Source organism: Electrona antarctica, assembly GCF_951216825.1.
Source record: "Electrona antarctica genome assembly, chromosome: 16".
Classification (NCBI taxonomy): Eukaryota; Metazoa; Chordata; class Actinopteri; order Myctophiformes; family Myctophidae; genus Electrona; species Electrona antarctica.
The window spans coordinates 25,914,547-25,940,668 of NC_136797.1; the positions used below are offsets into that span (position 1 = coordinate 25,914,547).

General features: G+C 42.9%; 3 protein-coding genes across 3 annotated transcripts in view; all 3 read left to right on the top strand.

Moving 5' to 3' along the window:
• Positions 1-26,122, top strand: part of kiaa1958 (KIAA1958 ortholog) — a 218,481-nt gene that overhangs the window by 14,879 nt on the left and 177,480 nt on the right. The gene's annotated exons all lie outside the window — the stretch shown is intronic.
• Positions 192-25,277, top strand: snx30 (sorting nexin family member 30). The gene is made up of 9 exons (XM_079523537.1): positions 192-602; positions 9,196-9,414; positions 12,496-12,606; positions 12,775-12,933; positions 14,892-15,081; positions 17,271-17,470; positions 18,046-18,135; positions 19,200-19,352; positions 19,461-25,277. Exons 1-9 carry the CDS (start codon positions 423-425, stop codon positions 19,536-19,538), a joined length of 1,380 nt encoding a protein of 459 aa, XP_079379663.1. The 5' UTR covers positions 192-422; the 3' UTR covers positions 19,539-25,277.
• The window catches only part of palm2akap2 (PALM2 and AKAP2 fusion), a 158,777-nt gene continuing 158,487 nt past the window's right edge, over positions 25,833-26,122 (top strand). The window contains exon 1 of the mRNA XM_079523956.1: positions 25,833-25,948. The gene's annotated coding sequence lies outside the window, so the exon portion shown is untranslated. The remainder of the gene's footprint in view (positions 25,949-26,122) is intronic.

Consider the following 26,122-nt stretch of genomic DNA (forward strand, 5'->3'; position numbering starts at 1 on the left):
TGTGTCACGTGACACTTTTAACAGTTGTTTTTGTCCTACTTCCGGAGCTGCGCAGTCGCACTCACACGCGTCGGTCAGCTGACAAACAGCGAGGACCAACCAACGGCCGTGAAGCGGCTTCTCGCGAGAGTCGCGCGCTCGCCCCCAAAACAACAGATCTGTAAGCTGTAACAACCATAGGTAACAACTTCTCGCACCGCGACCCGTTGGCACGGCTGTTGGTTTAGATCTGTTATTTTTTGGGGGGCGCGCGACACCGTCGTACTGTGGAGTGTTAAAACACACCACCCCGTCGAAACTAAACAGCCGAGAAGAAACACACACATTCATATTATTATTTCTATTTTTATTATTATTTGTATTGTTGTTATTGTTATTGTTTACTCTCCAAACATCCAACCAGACCTTCCAACGGTTCCACGATGAGCGTCGGCGCTGCTCCTCCGAGAGGACAGACGAAGAGCTCCGGACAGAAACCCATCACGGAGATCATCCACCCGCTGTCCGCCGAGGAGAGCCTCTCCCCGGGGCCAGATGCCACCGCCAGCCGCCGCATCATCACACCCACTGGCAGCACCGCGGAGGACCAGGATGAGGACCAGGTACATTCATGACACATACATGTGCATTATTATCTAAGTGTTTAACAGAATGTGTGTACATTTATTCACGCACAGGCTGCTGATGATCAGTGAATCGCATCCTTCTTTCATCCTTCAAGCACTACTCTACTCTATATTTTCAACTACTGTTATAGTATTTGTATTTGTATACAAGTACCATTTTGAAGTTCTGACAATTGATGATTCTATACTGCTCCACTACATTGTGGACTTTGGAGGCACATTTTAAGTGTACTAAACTTCAATTACCGGTATATGACACAGGCTTGATAATATCGTTTTATGTTGCCAAACTGCTGATTGGTACACGTACACACACACACACACACACACACACACACACACACACACACACACACACACACACACACACACACACACACACTCTCACTCTCTCATATTTTGGTAACTATCCTGGCAAGATAAAGATGCAATGCAATTACTGTTGAGTGTTGACCATCACACAGCACTGGGGCTTAGCACCAGTGTGTCAAGACTAGATAGCCTAAAGATAAAGTGCCCCTCGCACAGGTCTCCACCAGGGAAGGTCAGGTTGTGGCCTCCTGGTGGCGCTATAATAGGCCAATGTGAAAAGGGTGGCATTTCTTCTTACGATGGCAATTGGATGATTTGAGGCATTTTGTTCCAAAAATGTGTTTTGCAAAAATCCACCTGTTGGTGGCGCTATAACAGGCCAATGTGAAAAGGGAGTAGCCTAGTAGGAAAGTCAGTGAAATATTTCACGTAAATTGCATGCTGCGTTTATTTGAGGCTTTTTGTTAAAAACGGGCCAATCCTGCAAACTTTGAAAGCCAATGTTGGCCAATTAGGATGACATGACTATAGAGATGGTGTGTAACGATTTGCGGGATTTTTGGACAGAATCTGGAGGAGTAATATCAAAAAATGTGTTTTTCAAAAGTCGGCCTCCTGGTGGCACTATAATAGGCCGTTTGTGGAAAGTTTTGGGCAGAGGTTCATCGTTGGCATCCAGGGAGCGTGCGTGCAACATTTGTCACCGACTGGGTTAACGTGCCGGAGATTAGCTGGTAACAGACGGACGGACGGGCACTCACACACGGACTCACACACACACATTGATTGATTGATTGAAAATTGTATTAACAGTTTGCAGAATTACAGTACATTTCAAGCACAAACTCAATACAAAGGCTGTTAACTGTGAGTGGACGACCCAATTAAGCATTACACTTATTTACAACAGGGTCCACCATGTTCAATTCATCAAAACATTTAGAGACGTACAAATAGACACTTCTATATAGACAAAGAACAGTACAGGAATTCATCATTCAACACAGACTGAGTGCGAGACACCTTGTGTGCGAGAGACACCTCGTGATAGAGAGAAATGTGTCTTTTCTTATTGACACTGATTGAGTTGAAGACAGAGTTGTAGCTCACACTATTTACGCTTGTCCCACATGTAACATTCTGAGTTAGCTATGGATGGGACGATACTTGTTATGACATTTTATTGTTTACTGTGGTTGATTACTGTGTTGATTACTGTGGGCTCGAGTAGCGAGCAGGAGGCAAATCTTTCCGGTGATAAAATGGCCACCAACGTAATCAAAAAAGTCAACCAAAGAACAAGATCTCCTCACTGGTCAACAAAAAACACATTGAAAACCCTAACAGGAGCCCTCGTACAAGGTTTCTTCGACTATGCATGCACCTCTTGGTACCACAGCACCTCAAAGGCCTTAAAACAAGGCTCCCAAAACAAACTTTTGACAGGCTGGAATGGCTTAGGGTTGACGACAGAGTACAGCATCTTGCAATGGGTCTGGTCCACAAGATTCGTTACACCACCAAGATACCCATGTACCTGTCGAAGTCCACACCCACACAACACCAGAGGGAGTTCAACAAACCATGTGCAACACAGATTCGGCACAAACGGGACTAAATTAATTTCGCTCCTATGACACCAAAATGTGGAACGCCCTACCAACAGTCATTAATACATGCGAATCCCTTGACTCCTTCAAAACTGCTCTCAAAGGGCACCTACGGACGGCTGCAATTTAAAACCTGACCCTGTAAAATCTGAATTCCCCACCAACCCATTTCCCCTCACTGTATATGTTTTTTTTCCCTTTTAACCTCCTCTATGATGATTTCCTGTTTTTGGCTATATAGTACTGTATATTTGTACGTCTCTAATTGTTATGATGAATTGAACATGGTTGACCCTATCTATTATACAATTGAAAAGGTGTGCCCAAAACGCTGTGCGCCGCACAGGAACAAAAGGCACCAGCTACTACGTCACTCCAAGAGTGTCTGACACACTGCAATAACCCACTAAACACACTAACACGTCACAGACTTACCCTCCGCGTCGACCCATGGCTATCTCCTCATGTCGCGCAGCACGGCCACACTCCACATCACGCGCGTAAAAATTGTCATTGCACTGCCACTAAAGCCGGCTCCCGTCCACACTCGCAAACAATATCAATATAAATAATAAACACAAACACGCCACAAGCACCGACACCCCCGCCTAATTTGTTGCCACGTCTATGAAAACAAGCCCAGAAAAAATGCCATTCAACACGCTACTTACAACTCCCTTACAATTCGCGGACCTGGCAACACTGCATCCCGTCATTCCACTCTTTTCATTGGCTGCGCCGCCAACATTGTCAAACATTGTTGCCACGTCTATGTAAACAAGGCCGCAAACCCTGACTTCCTACAGCCTACAGCCTATACTTTCACACACTACCACTCGCTTACAATACGTGGACCTGGCAACACTACATCAGCCCTTCCCAATGGCTCAAAACCCCACCACGTGACCCACGTGTGTTTCGTGTTACCTTTCACACTTCCGGAAACAATACCGGAAGTTACACGGTACACACACACACACGCACACACACACACACACACGCACACGCACACACGTGCGTGCGCGCGCACACACACACACACACACAGTGTACAGCCTGCCGGAAACCAAAAGTAGAAGAAGACGAAGAACAACAACACAGGTTCTACACTGATTCTAACTTGGATGGAGAGCGCCGCGATTACATACACAGTTACACTCATGCAAACACGACCGCGTCGACACCTGGCGTGGTACAATCGGGACGAACCGACGCGCATATATATGGATAACAACAACAACACTACACGCAGCAACAACGCGCTGCAACACAACACGTAAGTCACGTATGTAACTATGGTTCTATGAATCCTGGATGACTGCTTAACACTGGATGATTGGCGTCCAGTGTTAAGCACTGACTCTGGCAGTCAGTAAGGCTGAAATAGAACAGCTGTGTACAACGCAGTGTCACTGCAGACACGTGTGTGTGTGTGGTGTGTGCGTGCGTGCGTGCGCGGGGGGGGGGATTTTGGATCGCCTCGCGATGCAGCTGAAATGGCACACACACACACACACACACGCCACAAAACGCTAATAATAATAATAATAATACACAATTAGAACACTACACTAATCATAACAACAGTACAGCACAGTACAGTACACATGAGTACAGTACAGAAAGAAAGCTCACATCAGAATATTAATCCATGTAATAATAATCATAATAATAAAACATAATAACACAACACTAATAACTATAATATCAACAGTACAGAGAACAGTACAGTACATCAGAATATTAATCCATGTAATAATAATAATAACAATAAATAAGCACACAACACTAATAACAGTACAGAGAACAGTACAGTACACATGAGTACAGTACAGTACAGTATACTGTTCCTGCGCCTTGCCATGCTCTCTTTCAATCATAATAATAATAATAAATAACAACACTACACTAATAACAACAATAATATCAACAATACAGCGAACACTACAGTACACATGAGTACAGTACAGTACAGAAAGAAAGCTCACATCAGAATATTAATCCATGTAATAATAATAATAATAATAAATAATAACACAACACTACTAACTATAATATCAACAGTACAGAGAACAGTACAGTACAGTACATCAGAATATTAATCCATGTAATAATAATAATAATAAAAAAACACTAATACAACAGTACAGAGAACAGTACAGTACAGTACACATGACTACAGTACAGTACAAACACTTACAGTACAGTACAGTACAGTATACTGTTCCTGCGCCTTGCCATGCTCGCTTTCATACGCACATACACAAAACCAAACAGGGCCACTCAGCCAGCTTGGCAACTTTGCGCTTTCCAAGCAAATGCATAAATGAAAACATCATGGGTTGCCATTGCCTTCTTCCCATTTGCGACGCATCGCGTTAGGATGAGCGGGCCGAAGGCCCGCGAAATTCTAGTTGTAAACAAGTGTAATGCTTTATGGTAGTTAACAGTCTTATATTGAGTTGTGCTTGAAATGTACTGTATTTCTCAAACTGTTAAGTATAAATAATAAATATATCATCAAGAATCACTCCCGTGTGAAGTGAGGGGCGCCACACTCTTATCATCGTACATCATGACGTAAAATAGACACTGCCTATTTGCTCAGACACTATGACGTAAAATTCTTCATTCATTGCCAATGGGAATTTAATTAGTTTGTGTAGGACAAAGTTTGTGAACATACACTAAAAGCTGGATGTAGGAGGGGCAAAATAATGCTCTTCAGTCTAATTCATAGGTTAATTTCTAAGAAAATCATAGAAATTTGCAGCCCTATTGTTGTTTACATTCAGGTTGCACTGTGGTGAAACTAAGGCAAAGGTTTATTGATGACATGGAGCATTGGCCTTGAGTTGTTGTTATAATGTTATAAAAGTGTTCATCGGTGCACTAACTGCTCCAGCTTCAACTGAATTACAAGTTGTGTTTATTAAACCAGGTGCTTGGTTAGTCTCACGTTCAGCCTGAATTTCCATTTAATTTCTCTTCATTATTCAGTTTTGAAAGTGCTCCTATTACAGCTGATTTCAGAGAAAGAGGGACTCCTCCTCAGTAATTAGTTCATCCCCTAACCAATCTCAAGCCAGTCACAGAATTCAACAGGTCAGAGGTCACCCACACTCGGCCTGAATTTCCATTTAGTTTCACTTAATTATTCCTGGGAGTCTTTTCAACACGGCTTCAATAGCGACGTCATCAATTCTATCCTGTTTAATTCTGGCATCGCATTCAAATGCTGATTGGCCCACTTGGGATTCCAACCTAGAAAACACTGGACGACGGCAACACCAGGCCCTGAGATCACTATATCCTAATATAAATAAAGTCTCTGTGTGACGTACGTACTGTATGTGTGTGTGTACGTACAGTACGTTTGTAATCCGTAATTCGAGAACCATTTGACACACACGTTCCACACCGCCGCAGGGAGTGCAGTGCCCGGTGGCAAGTGTCGGATTGCCGGTTGTCCAGAACCAACACAAAAGCCTCTGCCCAGGCTCTGGGCAGGGCCCAAATACAGAACACCACCTAGATCTCCATATATGAAGCTGACCTGTTCTGACATCACAATGATGTTCTGACGTCACAATGATGCGCAACCTCGCCCTTTGTTAGCCGATTGATCTCAGGTCTGTGTGGGTGGCAGTGGCTCAGGGGTAGAGTGGCCGGATGGGAACTGGAAGATTCCCAGTTCGATCACGGGAACTCCCAGAGGTAGTGCCAAAGTGTCCTTGAGCAAGACACTGAACCCTGAATTTCTGTGTGTGTGTGTGTGTGTGTGTGTGTGTGTGTGGTGTGTGTGGTGTGTGTGGTGTGTGTGGTGTGTGTGGTGTGTGTGTGTGTGTCAGTCACACACAATCTATGTAATAGATGGTATATATATAAATGCACCATAAAAGTGTAGCGATACAGGAAAGGCGGGAGAAAGTAGGGGAGTGGTCACATGCCGACGACTCACTGTCAGGCATTAGAGCGAATGTATGTGGTATGCGTCCTAACCACTTGGATATCTGGGTTTTTAAAGGACACATGCTTTTAAATGACAGAGCGGAGCAGTTTTGGTGGGCACTGGGAAGGTATCAAGGTTTACCAAAACAACACATCAGTTTAAACATAGTCTGGTCCTTGCATTCTTTCTCTGTGAAAGCACAATCATTGTGGGGGGAGTATCCAGGAGAAGGGAATCTCCCACACTACAGAGCTTCTAAATGTAGCTCCTAGAACATTTTGTGCACAACAAAATGTTTGTAAAGTAATAGCACAGTTAGTTGTCTGCAGTGACTGTCCTATTTCTTTTCCTGGGGGAAGTGTCTATTTTTTTTCTCTTTTCTTTTTCAAATACAGGGCCTAGTATAAAGCCCATGGGAATATGATCAATTTAGTGTTAAAAGCAGCAAGGCAACGCACAATGTAAAACACCGTTTCTCAACGTTGGGCTCCAGGCGGGAGCACCACCAGGAGTCTAAATGGAGCCTAAAGCGTTATTCATAGTCTAATATTTTCGGTGGTGAGGTGACCACCGAACTACAACATGACTTCACTGAGCCGCGGTGAAGAGCAAACCACTCACTCTCCCCAGCCCTTCTCTATGTTTTTACTCGCCACTGCTCCATGTTATTACAGCTCCGGTGGTCACCTCACCACCGGAGCGGTGGTCACCTCACCACCGGAGATCCAGACTATGAATAGGTCTTTACATGGTCTGTAACTCTGAGAGTGTACAGATGGAACTGGAACCCCAGTCTACACTGTAAAACCTTGTGTTAATTTACCTCTGAGAGAGTACATGATGAACCCTCACAGGTTTGGTATTTTGGCTACGATAACGTCCCAACCCTACTAGACGCCGGGCATGTGCACATTCACGACACACTGAGCAGCGCGTACCCAGCATTGGGCCGGGTTATTCTTGTGTGAGTCTGTCTCCAGCCGCCAGACAATTCTTCCACAATCACTGAATGCTACATTTAACCACGCCGCGAACAAACGCTGTCATCTGTTTGTCATTTCCGTTCACGAAAATATACAGGATCATCTAAAAGATATTTTGAATATACTTTTGATCGCTATTATATACTGTAGCCATCAAGAAAAAAAAAGAATAATAAAGTTTGAAATATTTCACTATTTGCTATACTGTATGTTTCACTTTTTAAATTATTATACGGGAAAAGATATCAAATACAGTTTCCCACCATATTAAAAATTTATGAGATGATTCGTATTTAAAATATAAATTTCATTTCTGCTAAGCAGCAAGCTATGCTCTGACTAATTTGATTTACATTAGGACAAATTTGAGTGATTTGCAAAGATGAAACAGAAGTGGATGGGCCTTCCACTTTACTTACTTACTTCTCATTTTCAGTGCTTCCGTTGCACTGTTTAGGTGGAAGAAGCATTTGAATTGTGTGAGCCAAGCTGGCTGAAAGAGGCTCTCTCTCCTCTCTCCATCCTCTCTCTCAGTGATCAATTATATATGAAGATTTCTGTTAAAAGGTGTCGAGCTGCAATAATAGGCCTCAGAATTATGACAAACTAGAAAAAGTGCCCCTCGGGGCACAGGTCTCCACCAGGGCAGGTCAGGTTGTGGCCTCCTGGTGGTGCTATAATAGGCCAATGTGAAAAGGGTGCCATTTCTTCATGTATACGCCTTTGATGGCAATTGGATGATTTGAGGCATTTTGTTCCAAAAATGTGTTTAGCAAAAATCAACCTGTTGGTGGCGCTATAACAGGCCAATGTGAAAAGGGTGGGATATATTCCTCAGCCTAGTAAAAAAATGTGTGAAAGATTTCATGTAAATTGCATGCTGCGTTCATGATTTGAGGCTTTTGTTCAAAACGGGGCAATCTTGCAAACTGTGAAAGCCAATTATAGCCAATTAGGATGGAATATGAAATATCGGACAGATCCTACTTGAGCACATGACCATAGAGATACTGTGTAACGATTTGTGAGATTTTTGGACAGAATCTGGAGGAGTAATATCAAAAAATGTGTTTTACAAAAGTCGGCCTCCTGGTGGCGCTATAAAAGGCAGATGCGGAAAATGCAGGACAAAGGTTTGTCCTTGGCCTCTACGGAGTGTGCATGCAACGTTTCACGCAGATCGGTGCAGTTTCAGGTAAAAAATGTGAAAAGCTGCCTCATGGTGGCACTATAACAGGCCTGGAAAATGTGGGGCAGAGGTTCATCGTTGGCATCCAGGGAGTGTGTGTGCGAAGTTTGGCATCGACCGGGTTAACGGTGCCGGAGATTAGCTGGTAACGGACGGACGGAAAACACACACACACACACTTCGGTGGAGACAATGATTGTTTTCTAGATATAGATATTGTGAATGGACACATATTGTACAATTAATAACTATGAAACTGAAGTCATAATAATACGTTAATTGTTCCCCTACCCTACAAAATTATGATTTAAACCAGTGTAATGCCCCTTTGTTAGGAGTGGCGTACGTGCGTGTGTGCTTGCGCACGCCCGCCATTCCGAAACAAACAACAAGGCTCCATTGACAAAAGGACAAACTCACGGTCACCATCAGTAACCTTTCTATTGCCCCTTTGTTTCCATCATTCCCACGGCAACCTCCGAGCGTGACGTCCCTGAATGTCCTTGTGTCCTCCCTCTCTCAGGAAGTGGGGCTGACCAATGGCACGCCAGTGGACACGTCCAGGCCCGCCTCGGCCTCCTCGCTGCTCAACAGGCTGCAGCTGGACGACGGCCCGGAAGCAGAAGGATCCTGTGACCCCTACGCCTCCACGGAGACGCGCGACCTGTTTGTCACCGTCGACGATCCCAAGAAACACGTGTCCACCATGGAGACCTACATCACCTACAGGGTCTCCACAAAGGTCTGCTTACTAGCTGGCGTCGTCGTGAGATTTGAGAACCAATGAAGTATAGGGTGATTAAATAGCGATTATGCTTCATCGTACACCTGTGTCTACAAGCTCACAAGGCGTCGCATCACGATGCATTGTGAGATTGTAGATTGGATATTTTCGCTACTTTTGTGAGACACTTGTATGATGAAGTATGGCATTAATTTAATAAACTATAAATAGTTGAGATGGGGAGATTCCGTTTTTCTGCAGCAAGGAGATGCAAATAAGTCTGGTTTGGTCCTATGTTTTTATTTAACTCCTTCACCAAAACCACAAGGTCTATACCCCTTATTGTCGCCACAAATGATCTACAATGCGTAAGGAAAGATACAAAATAAAACTTTATCTCTAAGAAGAAACTGAGGACCCCTTGCTATAGATAAACGTTGTGGCAGACTGCCTGCCACAAAAAAACTAAAAACCTAATTAGTATTGATTTCAGCTAAGGGGTTTAGCAGGATAGTTCTTAAATGCTGATTGTGAGTTCTTTCCTCTGTGGCGAGAATTTGCTACAAACAAATAATATATATAGCTGCAAGCAGCAATAAGAAAAATCACACCTGTGTGAACTGAGCGGTGCAGGTTGCTCAACAACACCGCTGGCTGGCTGCAGTTATAGTGCTCAGTGTGAATGGCCCTTTTAGGCTGCTCAACAGTGCCACTTTCGGTCACCCAGCGCCAGCGGTATTGCAGCGGTTGTACCCCAAACAGACCCGGTTGTTGTGCGTATTGCATATACCGGTCGTCTTTTTCTTATTGCTGCATTCCTTGGTGCCTCTTATCTCTGCTTGCAGCTATATATTTTTTTTTGTTTTTACAAATGTCTTCATGTACAATGTGGCACATGTGTTCTGCATGAGTCAAGGCACATGTGTAAACAAGTTCCATGGCTTTTGGCCAAACGAGGCATGAGGTATGCCTGTTCAAAGTGTTTTCGTTGCTTGCAGTGATATCTATTTTACAAATTGTCACGTACAAACTATAGACTGTGTGTAGAACGTTTCAAGGCAGAAAAGGTAGGCAGGTTTAAGGGTTTTTCAAACTGGCAACGGCACGGTTAAGCCAGAACTGCTATTTTTGGCGGAAGAAGAAGAAGAAGAAAAAGAGAAAAACAGACATACAATAAGGGACCAAAGTCCCTTCGGGCTTGGCCCCTTAAAAAATGGTGACAGCTGCTATTAGGTGCGGGTGTCATGGTAACTGTTGCTAGGGCCACAATGCTGCGACTGCTCAGGGGCTTAAGTAAATATCACAGGTCCTGATAAACACTGAGTGATAATTACATGAGCCTTTAACATAAAGTGTGTGTGTGTGCGTGTGCGTGTGTGCGTGCGCACTATGGTTGCGAGAGCCAGATGTCCCCATCAATGTTCCCTCTAATTTTTCATCGGCCTGAGCAAACACTCCAACCTTCTGAGCGCAACTTTAACTGCTGAGCAACATATGATGGTGTACATTACGCTGATACGCTCATGTAAAGTTATGGCTTATACAGCATAAGTAACAGCTTATGCATTACTTTTAATAAACTGTTCCCTGCCTGCCAGTTAAATAAAAAAAAAAGCATATATATTATCCATTATTATTCAGTATTATACCTATGTGAACACATGTAGAGGAATAAATGTTGACAAAATGTTGTGTACAAATACAACAGGCCTAAATGAGTAAAACAAAATAGCAATGCATTGACAGCCTACTGATTGATATTGACAGATGTCTAAAAATGGTTAGTCCTGGCAGAGAAGTGACAGGCATTGTTGTGATTAATACAAGATGGTAGCCTAAAAAAATATGCATGTGGTCTATATGATGTGAGCATTTGCTAGGCATGCCACCATTTGTAGTCTTATTACTAGCCTACACTCTGAGTTAAATTAACACTGGCTTTTTGCCATGCAGATTGGGGTCCCAGTCAAGAGATGAAAATCATAATGAAATGGCCTAGGCTAATTTATATCAATTTTAATTTGGGGGTCCTTGAAATTAAAATGGCTGAGAATCACTGGGTTAAACTGTAGAGTCTACATTTCTGTGAATTAACTATAGTCTATAGTGTAGACTATAGTTAAAGGAGCATTCAGTGATTTGGGTGATTTGGAAAACCACCCAGTCCGCCCCGGTAACAAAATGTGCACATGCACGCTCTACAGTGGGGGGAAGTGCAACAGGCCAACAGCATGTGCACCAAGGCCCGCCCCCACTCGATCATGATTGGAGGAAGGCCCCACTCATCCTGATTGGATGAAGGTTTTGCCACCCGCCACCAAAACTGAAACTAGGGTTTTTTGACCCCAGTGGCTCACTGGGGACAGGGAGGAACTCCTTATATGGTCAGCACACTCTATAGTAGGGAGGATTATCCAGAAAAAAAGAAAAAATAAGTGATATTTGAATTAAGTCAAATCACTGAATATACCTTTAATTCACAGAAAATACAATAACATAGCCTACCTAACCATTGAAACAGGGCTTGGTTTAGAAAACCCTATATTTTGTGCTAAAGTAATATATTGAATAACATATAAATGTAGATTTTAAGGCTAGACTGGCATTGTAGAGAGGTTAGTGAGATATAGTCAACACAAAGTGAATGTGCAGTTTTTTTGTTCGTACCTGGAGTAAGTGCGTTATCTCCGCTGTGCACAGGGGAACAATGTGTTTAATTATATCCTTTTCCAGTACATTTATGCTTGTTTTGGTAGGCTAGATAGATTTTTCCTCCTGTCCTCCACCACATCCCTCCTCCTCCTTATGGACTGTTGGACAGCCTCGCTGTTTCACGTTGGACAAAGCGAAACCAGCCGGACCAAGTCCGACCAACGTTAATGCACGCTGGACCACCGCATTTTCAAACTGTCCACTTGTCGCTGTGGTAGAAAACATTATTTTGTTGCGAGTGATTCTTGCAGAAGTTGCAGTTGGAGTCTGACCGGATAACTAGATTAGCTACACTAGGCAGCACGTTGGCTAAAGTGCCCTCTGTTTACTGTGTGTGTGTGTGTGTGTGTGTGTGTGTGTGTGTGTGTGTGTTGTGTGGTCTTTCAGACAACGCGGATAGAGTTTGACCTGCCAGAATACTGCGTCAGGCGGCGATACCAGGACTTTGATTGGCTGAGGATGAAACTGGAGGACGGCCAACCAACCCATCTCATCCCAGTAGGTCACGTGACCATGGGCCATGCTTTCTATTTCTAATGATGGAGAAAAACAACTATCCATCCGCTTTGTTCCGCTTTTAATTCCTCTACTTTCTGTTTCTCGTCTTTTCTGTTGATGCATCTTTACTCTCTTATCCTGTCCTCTCCCTTAACTTTATCTCCGCAGCCACTGCCGGAAAAGTTTGTGATGAAGGGAGTGGTAGATCGTTTTTCAGAGGAGTTTGTGGAGACGAGGAAGAAGGCTTTGGACAAGTTCCTGAAGCGAGTAGCAGACCACCCTGTCCTGTCCTTCAACCCTCATCTCAATGCCTTCCTCTCTGCCAAGGTAACTGGCCACATACAACAGCACTACATTCACAATGGTCGACAGACAACAGCGAGGGTACAGTACAACCCATGTTGGCAGTGATCCATTCCACTCAAACACTCTGACAGAACGCACAATGTGCGTTGACTGGTCAGCTCCTCCTTCGCATTAATTAGCATTCTGCTACATGTACAACAATAGACATTGTCAAGTTTATTCCGTGAGTGGGCTCATTATGATATTAAGTGCCGACCCAGCTTATATTTGTAACTTCATGTTTGTGTCGTTTATGTATAGATGTTGGTGCTATTAAGAAGTTCACTGCCTATACAGTAAATACTCTGTGTTATATAAGAACAGAGATCCTCTTATCAACCAATTACAGTATATCTCAGGGATGTAGATACTAATACAGTTAATTGGGGGGTAAAATGTGTTATACTATGGAAATGCAAAGGTCGTACTAGGACACATAGTATGGGACAGAGGGGCAGGAAGTGTCAGATGACAGAGAAAGAGGAAGAGGCGGGCGTAGCAAAGAGCATGATGGGCAGAATGTGTGTTTCCTATTTCATTCAGTAAAATGTAACAGATGGGAGGATGCGTTTAATTATTACCTAAGCGCCACAGTCTCTGATAACTTTGTGCTATGATCAGATTTAAGGACAATCAATGCTATTGAACTAGATCTAAACACGGGCCAGACAAGGCAAATAAGGCTTTATACTGTACACAAGTTTAGTAGAAGTATGTTTGTACATGTATGAGTGTGTTATGAGATAATAGTAATAAAATGGCCAAAACCAAGTGATTGTTTGCGAGCGTTATTGCAACGTCGAGGCTATGAGTGTTTGAGTAATATAATTGTTACAATTGGTGTGTGTTAAATCACAATTACCAGACCTGTTTGTTATAACCCCCTTGCAGTAATTAAGCAAAGCTATGAAACAGCAAAGTTTAGTTATATCCGTACAGACATTTAGTCCATGCATGGCCTCAGCATGCGCAGGCTGATGTTTAGGGAAAGACTGTTGCATGTTTATCTCACTGTCTAGAAGGCACGCACTGTATAAATGACATTACTGATGACAATCTTCCGTCATTTTTAAGAAGCCTTTGGTTATTCATTAATTTCTCTTCCGTAAGGTTTGCAAATCAACTTGAATAGTCTTGAAACTTGGCCCGGGCCAGCCTAGCGGTCCGGTCACTTAGGCTCCTAATGCACCCTGACAGCGCATCGCAGGTTCGAGTCCCGTTCCCGACGAACTTTGCTTTATGTCACTCCCCGTCTCTCTCCCCTTGTTTCCCTTCTGTCTCCACTTTCCACTATCAATAAAGGCAAAAAGCCCCCAAAAATATCTAAAAATATATAAATTAAATAATTGCTTTTTAATTGCTTAATAATGTCTTTTCTCTCATCGTCCGTACGTTCCGTAACATAGCAATGCACCAGACTGAGGCCAGCTCCATCTTGCGGTCGTAGGCCCCAAGATGAACTCACGAACATTTTATGATAATTACAACGTGGGTGCTGCTGGGTGTGAAAATCACAACGGTGGCAAGTTGTAAACTAGGAATGATAATAGTGCCGTCTAGCGCTGGGTATAAGATACGGCCCATTGTGGTGTTCACCCCTGTCTGTCCCCCTGCCAGCTGGGTTATATAATAATGCACTTCTGTCATGGTGCACGCACTCACACACACACACACTATCGCTCTTTCTCACACTGCTAAAGCTAAATTTAGTAAAATGTCACGAAGACTCGCTCTATACACACTGATAATGTAAGTACTGACTTATAATAACATAATATCATACTCGGATAGTGTGATAGTCTTAGTGGGTACACATACACTGAATGTACTTGCAGTACGGTAATAACTTAATAAATGTGTGTGTGTGTGTGTGTGTGTGTGCGTGTGTGCGTGCGTGTGTGCGTGCGTGCGTGCTTGCGTGCGTGCGTGCGTGCGTGCAGGACCTAAACAAGAGGCAGGGCCTGGCGTTGCTGACCAAGGTGGGTGAGTCGGTGAAGCAAGCAGCAGGCGGGTACAAGCTGCGCGCGCGGCCGGCAGAGTTCTGTGCCATGGCAGACTACCTGGACACGTTCAGCCAGAAACTAGGAACCATCGACCGCATCGCTCAGAGGATCGTCAAAGAGCAGACGGGTATGCCTGGCATGGGGAAATGCTGCTCCACGCTCCAGGGGGCTGGTGTCACGCTCGGCTATTCGATCCTATCATTGTTTTTGACCTGAGATCAGATTCTAAAAATGTCTTCTAAATCCTGACAGTTTTCTGAAAAAGCTATGTTTTCTATGTCAGTCGTTCTTCGATTTTTCAAAAATAGCAGATCTACAAGCTCATAGCGCACCACTCGGTGGCGCGCTATGAACTTGTAGATCTGCTATTTTTCAATAGCTAAAGCATAACATAATGCTAACACCAAAAGGGGTTCCCGCCCAAAATGGGTTAAACGTGCGCTCCCCGACACGTTGACACATTTTAGACCGGAGATCAGATTCCACAAATGTTAATGGTTCTCAAACTATTTATAGATAGATAGATAACTTTATTGTCATTCAGCAGATACATAAAATGCATAAGAGAACGAAATGTCGTTCCCCCCCCCCCCCCCCCCCCCCATGTGAAAAGATGTTGTTTCAGGGACCCCCAGGAGCAAAGATGTGAGTTAAAAACGTTTGCTGTGAAAGAAAATATTGAAAGATTTGCACACACTTTCGTGATTTTTCAATGTGCTTGTAGATCTGCTATTTTTCAACAGCTAAAGTTTCAAATAGTGGTTAAAGTAGATAAAAGCTAAGACGACACAGATGCGTCCTCGGGTCCAAATGGGTTTAAAATCATCCAGCTCCGCTCCGCGCACATGCTCTGACTGAGAGACAGGTACAGTAATAAACCGACAGACATCAATGTAACACAAAGAGGAATTGACAGCAAGATACGTAAACAAACAGGGAGATAGACAGACTCTTAACAAAGCAACAGAAAGGGAGACAGATACGTAATACTATAGTATAGAGCGTCGCAGTCCCGCCCCCTACCATGGACCAGGAAATGAATCCCGCGGACAAAGCCAACTCGAGTCGTGACAACTCATGACAACACAAACAATATTTTGGACCAAACAAATCATTTCAAAGAAGAACAACAAAAGTGTTGTAACCTGCCGTTTCTTTCTTCTTTCTAATTATTTGTTCGGCCCAAAAAATTGTGTTTGTTGTCATGATTTGTCACGACTCGAGTTGGCTTTGTCCGCGGCGTAAACGTCTTTAAATAAATACTTTCTGAAATGTCTATGAGGAAAATGAACGGATAATCATTTCCTGGTCCATGGTAGGGGGCGGGACTGCGACGCTCTATAGACGGACATTTTATAAAGACAGACGAGAGACAATGAGGGTATTTTCCTGTCTCATAAAAATATGGGACAGTGCATCTGTATAATATTTCATTCATCATGGCTTGTAATTAGGGAAGTAAGTAACGGATAGCTGACATCAGTTTCCAGTTAATTAATGGTTAATAAGGCTGAGATGCAGTTTATTGTATGGACCCGCGTATCCAACCAAATGTGTACACAGAATTAACATTTATCAGAATGTTCTGTGTTGAAACCGTGAAGAAAAGGTTTAATTTTCTTAAATCTTAAAATGCATGAGAGGAGGGGTGGTGGTACGACGTTGACATGATCTCTTTCACTGTTTCCCAAACAGTGGGTAATCTTTTGGGTCATAAAAATCACACCCGTGTGAAGTGAGGGGCGCTCTAATCATCGTGGCGTAAATTCTCCATTCACATGGCGTAAATTCTCCATTCACATGGCGTAAATTCTCCATTCACATGACGTAAATTCTCCATTCACAGGACGTAAATTCTCCATTCACAGGACGTAAATTCTCCATTCACATGGCGTAAATTCTCCATTCACATGACATAAATTCTCCATTCACATGGCGTAAATTCTCCATTCACATGGCGTAAATTCTCCATTCACATGACGTAAATTCTCCATTCACATGGCGTAAATTCTCCATTCACATGACGTAAATTCTCCATTCACATGGCGTAAATTCTCCATTCACATGGCGTAAATTCTCTCAATGGGAGTTGATTCTTTGTGTAGGACAAAAATAGCCGATTTGCTCATCCACATATGACGTATATATATATATATATATATATATATATATATATATTGTAAAATAAATAATTGTATATATTTTTACTAGTTTGTGTCCCAGGCAAATGTCTAATCTGTATACTAAACTTTGTCCCTCCATATCTGTCACTCCTGTCTCTGTCCACCCCCCCTGCCCCTCCCTCTCCCTCTTCAGAGTACCTAGCAGAACTCCGTGAGTATGGGACGGTGTACAGCAGTTGGGCCGGGTCGGAGGATGAGCTCCGGCACCCCCTGGAGGGTGTGGCCGGATGCGTGACGACATGCTGTGGAGGGCTGGAGGACGTCAGCGACAATATGAGCCAGGACTTAATTCCCGTCCTCAGAGAGTATGTGCTCTACATAGAGTCAATGAAGGTGAGAGTCAGTGGCCTCTGTGTAGAGTTAACGGGCCTCCACAAACATAGTCTGGGGTGCATACTTAGTTTAGACTAGTCATTGGTTAGACCAGTCATTAGTCCTACAACCTATTAACCCTCACCCTAACCCTCACCTCCCACGGGGCAGCACACCTAAACCTAACCTTAACCCTCTCCCAACCCTTAACGCACCCCTCACCAACCTTAATCCGGTTGTCTTAACGCACCCCTCACCAACCTTATGTCTAACCAATGACTAGTCTAAACTAAGTATGCACCCCACCCAAATTCGTTCGTTCAGTACACCCCACAGAAAGCCGTACAGGGAATGAAAGCATGCGTGGCTGTTATTATTCTTCATGCAAAAATAAATTACATTAGTGCCAAACCTCAAGCTAAATGTGCCCAACATTTGTCAAAACATATAAAAGAAACAAAAGTCTGTTTTGCAACTTCAGCTTGAGTTTCTCTCTCTCTCTCTCTCTCTTGCTACATTTCAAAGAGACCATTTCCTAGACAAAATCTAGTCTAAATCGATGTGACATTGAATTCTAGCTTTTATTTTGACTGCAGAACGTTTTGAGGAAGCGAGACCAAAGTCAAGCGGAATACGAGGGCCGTCTGGAGACAGCTGTGCTCCGGAAGCAGGAGGACAACACGCCCGTAAGACTATTCAAACATCTCATATCACTCTGCTTTGTTCCCACTTCAAAACAACAACAGCACTGCTGTCAGTCCACTGTCCAAGTTAATGCCCTACTTCGTCGTACAAGAGTAGCAATACACCAATTTTAACCCATTTTGACCTGAGATCAGATTCTAAAAATGTCTTCTACATCCTGACAGTTTTCTGAAAAAGCTATGTTTCTATGTCAGTCGTTCTTCGATTTTTCAAAAATAGCAGACCTACAAGCTCGTAGCGCGCCACTCGGTGGCGCGCTATGAGCTTGTAGGTCTGCTATTTTTCAATAGCTAAAGCATAACATAATGCTAACACCAAAAGGGGTTCCCGCCCAAAATGGATTAAAGTGAAAGTGGTTAAAAGACAACTTCACACATTCAACCCATCTTCATATAATTGTTCCTCACTAATGCTCATGATAATATGGTACCACTTTTGTCGATAGGGAATACAATAGCTATATTAAAAATGGCAGGCTTTCTATTCCTGGAAAGTTAGCATGCTATAAAGGAAGCCATTGTTATCGCATTAATCCAAATTGAAATAAAACATTTGGTAGGCGGATTTATGAACTGTCCACAGCCTTCCTCTTGAGACGCAGTAGAAAGAAATGGTACCATTATTATCATGAGCATTAGTGAGGACCAATTTTATGAAGAAAGGTTGAAAGAGAAAGTTCCTTTTAATTCTGGCTTTTATACATATTTAACAATTGAAAAGTAAATATGATCTTGGGGACTAAATAAACTACATTGGATCCATTGGAACATTTTCCTGAAAAATAACGGCATTTGATTAATCAACAAACCATGTTTATTTTATTTACAAAACATGTACCGGTAGTCTATCAATGAATCAACAAGTACGTACTTAATAATCAACTAAATCAATTAGTCTGATTAACCAACGTAATCCATACTTTAGATTTAATCTGAATGCCCTGAATTGACGTCAACACTACCGAGGTCTATCTGGGTTTTTATTTGTAGTTCTGCATTATGCCCCCTATAGGCCCCTGTAGTTGTAGTTTTTCCTGTCCCTCCAGGTGCCAGTGGAGGTGGAGAAATGCCAGGACCGAGTGGAGTGTTTCAATGCTGACCTGAAGGCCGACTGGGAGCGCTGGCAGAGCAACAAGAGACAAGACTTCAAACGGCTCCTCACAGACATGGCTGACAAGAACGTCAACTACTATGAAAGGGTACTGTCTGTACAGTCTTATTGACTTTTCTTTGTTTTTCCATGCGCTTACTTAACCCAGCAAGACATAATTTATCTCGCTCTCTGTCTCTCTCTGTCTCTCTCTCAGTGTCAGACATCCTGGGAGTCTCTCATCAGTATGCTTCAAGAGAAGCAGACCAAGGACAAAACAAATGACACGAACTGAAACTAATTTCTCCTCATTTGCTGCCCCTGTCTCTTACATGCACATGCACGTGCGCACACGCACACGCACACACACACCTTCATTCAGCTCAAGGGAGCATGCCAAGGAAAAAAGGGGCCGAAAGGGGCAGCAGATTAAACAAGTGCTGGACGTTTGGCTCCGCCTCTCCAGAAAGGTGATTGGACAACAGGGTTTGACTATCTCTGTGTGAGCCTCCCCGTGCATGTAGCGGTCAACCTGCGATGCACTTGCAGGTTGCCCATGGCTACGGAGAGGAGGTTGGAAAGAGAAGAGAAGAAGATAATTAAAAGGGGGGAGAAGACGTGCTATGTACAGATTTTGTTTTTTTGTCTTCGAATTTTTGTATTTTGTATTTCTCCGCTTGCAGTCGGTTTGCCGCGCTACATGTCGATAACCGCGGTGTCTGAATGGACAACCCTTAACGTCGTCCTCTTTTACCAGGACAGTGCTGGGTCTCACCCTGGGAGTCCAGCCTAGACTCGTGGAAACGCATCTTTTTGGCATTACAGGGACCCACAAGAACCCTGAAGCCACAGCTGAACGTATAGTCCCGACACAGGATGCATGAAGGTCTGTTTCAGTGAGGATCTACAATGCAACCCCCCACTTAAGGGACCACTTCGCCACTTTTCAACCTATCTTACATATACTAGGTCCTCACTAATAATCATGATAAAATGGCACCATTTCTTTTTTCTACTCTGGAGGGCTGTGGGCAGTTCAGAAACCCGTTCACCAGTGACATCATCGATGGGGAATCCAAGCTAATCGAAACGGCAGGCTTTCTAGTCCTGAAAAGTTGCAATGCGAAAATGGAAGCCGTCGTTCTCACGATAATAAAAATCTGCCCAACGATGATGTCACTGGTGGACGGGTTTCTGAACTGCCCACAGCCCTCCTATGAGACACGGACTGAGTAGAAAAAAAATGTTTTTATCATGATGATTAGTGAGGACCTATTATATGAAGATGGGTTGAAAAGTGGTGAAGTGGTCCTTCAAACTGTGGTTCTCAATAATAATAATAATACTTCAAGGACCCCCATAACTCTGAGAGTGTACAGTTGTACACTCAGAGTTACAGACCTGTAAGGGTCCATTTAACCCCTTTCAAGGACCACTTGGGGGTGCCTGCCTGTACCCCACTTTGAGAACCACTGCCCTAACAGCGTTCTATTACTAATCCTCCATCCACGAGGCTTTTCCCATACCTATAGGTCTGAATTTTGTACTTGAAATCACTGGATTTTAACCCATTTTGACCTGAGATCAGATTCTAAAAATGTCTTCTAAATCCTGACAGTTTTCTGAAAAAGCTATGTTTATGTCAGTGGTTCTTCGATTTTTCAAAAATAGCAGACCTACAAGCTCGTAGCGCGCCACTCGGTGGCGCGCTATGAGCTTGTAGATCTGCTATTTTTCAATAGCTAAAGCATAGCATAATGCTAACACCAAAAGGGGTGCCTGCCCAGAATGGGTTAAGAGGTGATTCGCTTTTCTGTCAAGGAGCGCAAGTTGAATCCCCATGTTTATAGGTTTGGCTTAAATACAACTTGAAGCTTTTGGGCCCAAAACGGGAACTTGTAGTGAGGCATGAGGCAAAATGTACGGTTGGCTTTGTCTGGGTACCAACATTTTCCATTTAACCAGAGCAAGTGTGTTGAGACATCTCTTTCACTCAGAAAGTTGTGCGAGAAATGGGAGGCTATTGATTACTGACGGACCTCGGTAAAAGACATACATACACCATTCGGCTTAAAATAATTCAGATTTAGGGAGAAAGTTCACGGCCTAGGTTTTGGATCTGTAGACTTTTTAATCGCTTAATGTTTTGGACCAGTTTACAGCAGTGCTTTAAATAGCTTTATTTCAGCATTAAACCTGGTTCCATGCTTTGGCGATAAAGTGTCACGCAATGTTCACATGACATGTTGATTGATACCAGAGCAGGCTTTTAGTGACAGTTTTCTCATGGTCTGTTATAGGCGAGTGGGTCCTGTCTTTGGGCCTCAACTTGACTTGATTGGTCAAGCTCAACTGTTGATTTGTTTGTGAAAGTTCAACACTCACACTGCTAGCTGCCTATGGATCCCAGTAACATGTCCTGTCAGACACTAGGATTGACTTTATGATTGTCAACTTAAGTTTCACTAGATGTTCTCCGAGTAAAACGTCTAGTTCCAGAACTCTTTCATTACTTGCTTTACTGTTGCCATCAGGGCCTTGCAAGATCAGCTATTGGGAGATTAGGAAAGGAGCCTTAATAAGGGAAAAGGAAGGAGGTTAAGCTACACTTTTCGATGACGACGCTACTGAGTGTCTGAAGTGGGTGTCGCCGGTGTTTATCAGGGAACTGAGATGTAGAGAATTGTTTTCTTTTACTGTGTAATTTAATTTAAAAAAAACAATTATGTTCATGTTTTGAGGGTGAGCAAAAGGTGCAGCGCTAATTAAAACCGAACAGCAAAACAGCGCCACCTTTGGCAAAGAGCGGTATACCCTTAAAGTATTGGCAGATGACACAGACAGATGTGACGTGATCACGTGATGTGAAGAATGTTGAGTTTTCGAAAAAGGGATTTCACCTCACTGTTGCAGAGTGTCAGCCATGGTCGGGCTCGAAAGTCGCACAGTAAAATCCTTGACAGTGAGAAATAAAGTGTGTTGCTGCCACCCCTATTCTATTGCACACCAATTGGCTCAAAAGAGACACCAAATGTGTGGAACCCCTGCTGTCCGTGGCCAAAAGTAGCAGGTCTGCAACCTCGTTGGCTTGTAGGTGTACTAAGTGTTTTGTAGATCTGCTACTTTGTACCTTTGCTAGGATGGATTCTTGAGCTTTAAAGGGTCATGGCGATATCGCTAGATGTCAGTGTCTGTCCACAATGTCGTCTACAAATGGCATACATAAAACTATTTTTGTGTAAATGTCACTTAAGTTTACATTTCGATAAAAGGGGGGGTATTCAATGAATGCTTAATGTAATTGTTATTCTGTCGCTCTAAGCAGGTAATCTGAGTTTATGCACACCCCCGTCATGTTTAAGGATTTTTCTTAATATTAAAATCCAACAATTGAAGGCAATAGTTACAAAGGTACAGGCCTTTTCACAGTTCACACACAAAGGATGTGTGTGTTAATTTCTTTGGGAAAGTGACCCAAAACTACAGGGTGAAAATTTTTACTCACTGGCTCTGGGTATTAGATGGTTTATGAAGATTAATACTGAAGAATGAATTAATTGCTGTTGATGGTGGTCCGTGACTCCATATAGCGCGTTCTGTGATCCATCGGTGTAAATGAAGTTAATAAGAGACGCACATGAGCATGCACTAGTTTGGATGGACGGGTGAGAATGTATCTACTGGCAATATGCATTATTATACTGTATATGCCCATACATACTGAGTATATGTAACTTTAAATGTATCTTTCTGTTCACAGAAATGTCTTGTGGGTGTGGGAGGGGCTTGTGTTGCTCTGGCGTTCCTTTAAGCTTCTCTGGGTTAATGGTACAAAACATCTCAAGCATTGAAGGTAGGGAATGTATGTGACTAGGATGGAGTTTACTTAAAACTTATATCAGTATAACATTAACTCATTAAACCCTTATTGGTCAATTGTTTTACTCTTTCAAACACTGAGCAATGAGTTAAATTAACTCTGTGAGAGATTTGATATGTCTGTCCATCTGTCAGTCCATTGAAACGTTAACTAGGGACCCAAACAACATTATCTAAAAAGGGAGAGGACGAGCCATACTAATTTGTGATTTTTGTGACCACCATTTAGATTTTAGCCCAAAAGATCCAGGACCACATGCACACAAGACATCTCAAGGGCAGATTGCCCTGAAACTTGCTGCGTGCCATCTTGCGCCACAGAGAATGAACCTTACTGCTTATTGTGATCCCTATGGCTGTTCTTTTAGCGGCACCGTCAGGGCAAAATGTCAACTTTAGCATAGATATCTAATAGGCAGGTTGTGGCATGAACCATACTGATTTTGGTCATCTCCCCCAAGGCATTTCCTCTAGTCTAGCTAGCGCATCATTCAATGAATATAATTCTGCCACTAATAATAATAATGTTGCCTTTTTACATTCATAACCCCACTAGTGAAAAGATGGCAAAACTAGCTTTGATCCGGTCGGGTTGTGTGTAAGGATGACCTCTAGTGGCTGATGGTGGGGATTTTAGACTTGTTACACTTATATAGTCTAAAAAAAACTTGAGGATTTTACTGTGTTCAGTACATGGGTTCAGTACAATAAGGAACCTGGAAGGCGGGGAAGAGTGTATCTTCAACCCAAATGTTTCTAAAGCCAAAATGTCTCAGTCTCTCCATGTCTTCTGGAAGGATTTGCACTGCAAAAATCTCAGAACGTCCTGTTTTTGTGTCCCATGCGTGATATGACACTTTGCTTTGCTGTCTAAACGGGATGGATGAAGGGTCATTGACCACATGAACCCTCAGTGTCCCTGTTCTGGGAGGCGAAAGTTCAGAGAAATTAGATCTACAAGGTTGTGTGTTTTGAGCTTGTCATTATTTCTTTCTGTGAAAATATGTTGGTGTATACCAGAGCCATAGAGTAAGACAGAGTTACGACATTGAGGGGGCAGAAAACAGCCCGGTCACATTGTTCATGTAACTCGTTTGTCACTGTAAAGCCATTAGACTCCCAATGCATTCCGTAAACTTACGGTTCAGGCCTTTGTCACTATTCGCCAATAGAAGTCCATGTAGAAGAGCTGCCATTGCGGCCCCATGAAGTGCACGGAGTTGTCGTAACTCTGTCTTATCTATGGCTCTGGTGTGTATACTAGGGAGAAATGGAAGGGGGCCTAGTTTAGACCCCTGGGAGACTCCGTTCAAAGAAGTATATTGTTGCTGTCGGGCAGAAACCTCATATCTACATTTTTCAAGTTTTCATTATTGTTTTCTTTCTGTAAATGAATGCCTAGCCACTTCACACAAGTGCAGCACAAAAGGAGTGAAAATCGCTGATCTACAAGCTCTGTAGATTGGCTTGTAGATCGTCTATTTTCACTAAAATAATTTAAAAAAAGAAACGGTATCGGACTTACAAGGTTTCCACCCGATGGTGGTGATATATTACTAGATGATAGGACTTTAAATGGTTAGAATTCAAACGGCAATGGAAAGCTGCACATTTGTGCCATGGAGGGTACAAAATCAGATGTTTATTATTTTATTTTATTTTTTTACTGGAATAAACCCATTAAGACCTGAGACCGATTCTACAAATGCCTTCTAAATCAGTAGTTCTCAATTGTTTTCGTGCCAAGGACCCCCAGATTGATTTTGTCCGCTGCCGCCACCCCCCCCCCCCCCCCCCCCCCCTCCCTCCCTCTTGTATAACTGCTTTTTGAGAACTGTTCTAAAACCACTGTTCTAAATCCTAAGATTTTTCTGAAAGAATTACGTTGCTATAGCCTATAGGCCTATATACAGATAAAATGACGCGGATGCTTTCCCGGTTTTAATGGGTAAAATCTTCTCGTTACGTTTCCCTCTCCAGTGTGCATTGTTTACGCTTCGAATCCTGATGTATACATTTCGATGTTAAGACTAATAATAACATCACCGTGTAATTATAAATAAGGCTGTATATTGATGTCGTTTTGATGCAATTATCTTTACCTCAAATGATTTGATATATAAATTGGACCAATAAAAAAAACAAGTGCATTTCATCTCTTTTCTCTTTAGGTTTCTTTATTTTATATATATTTTTTTCTCTGTTAGGGTGGGTGAAGGGGTGCTGTTGTGAGTCTATGCCATGGGATTGGAAACCTTTTTGACATGAAGTGCCAATGTGCCATGTTTTCATTTTCTTGATAGTCAGTAGTCTCTCAAGACTAGCCTCGATACTGTTGGAACAACAGGGGCCGCTGTTTTCCCGAATATTTGACGATGGGATTCTCAGATTGGATAGTCAGTGACAGTGTGCATTCAATTTAACACCACATCAAAATTAAACATGTCCAACCCAATAACCGCACAAAAAGTCAAAAACTATGCCTAAAACCTAACGTTAACCCTAATGGTTAACCTCAAAACTACGCCCACCTGGGCGAAAGAGGCAATTCCCCCAGGCAGGTGTCCCCAATGCCATGAGCCATCAAGCCTAGCCTGCTAGGGAAGCAGGCAGGCAGAGAGGAGAGGGGCGGGCTATTTAAGTCCCAGAATTGTCGCGCCCCCCCCTATACACACACTGTGTTTGTTTAGAGAACTTAGAAGTAAAAAAAGTCAAATATTAACAACTCGTAATGTAACATTACTTGACAGGGACGTGTCAGTGTTGTGTGTTCCCGGTGAGGTTAAGCTATCCAGACCATGGAGTACCAAACTCGGACCATACCAGGTAGGTTTCTGCAGTTGTTTAGCTTAGCTAATTATAGCTCCTTAGCATTAAAGGAATTGATGGAATTACATTTCACTTTGATGAATTGAACAAGGTGGACCCTCTTGTAAACAAGTGTATTATGCTTTATTGGGTCGTCCACTCACAGTTAACAGTCTTTGTATTGAGTTGTGC

Coding starts and splice junctions, on each gene's coding strand:
- snx30 (XM_079523537.1), top strand. CDS start 423: ATGAGCGTCGGCGCTGCTCCTCCGAGAGGACAGACGAAGAGCTCCGGA. Junction 12,934..14,891: donor ATGCCTTCCTCTCTGCCAAG/GTAACTGGCCAC, acceptor GCGTGCGTGCAG/GACCTAAACAAGAGGCAGGG. Junction 19,353..19,460: donor ACGTCAACTACTATGAAAGG/GTACTGTCTGTA, acceptor TCTCTCTCTCAG/TGTCAGACATCCTGGGAGTC.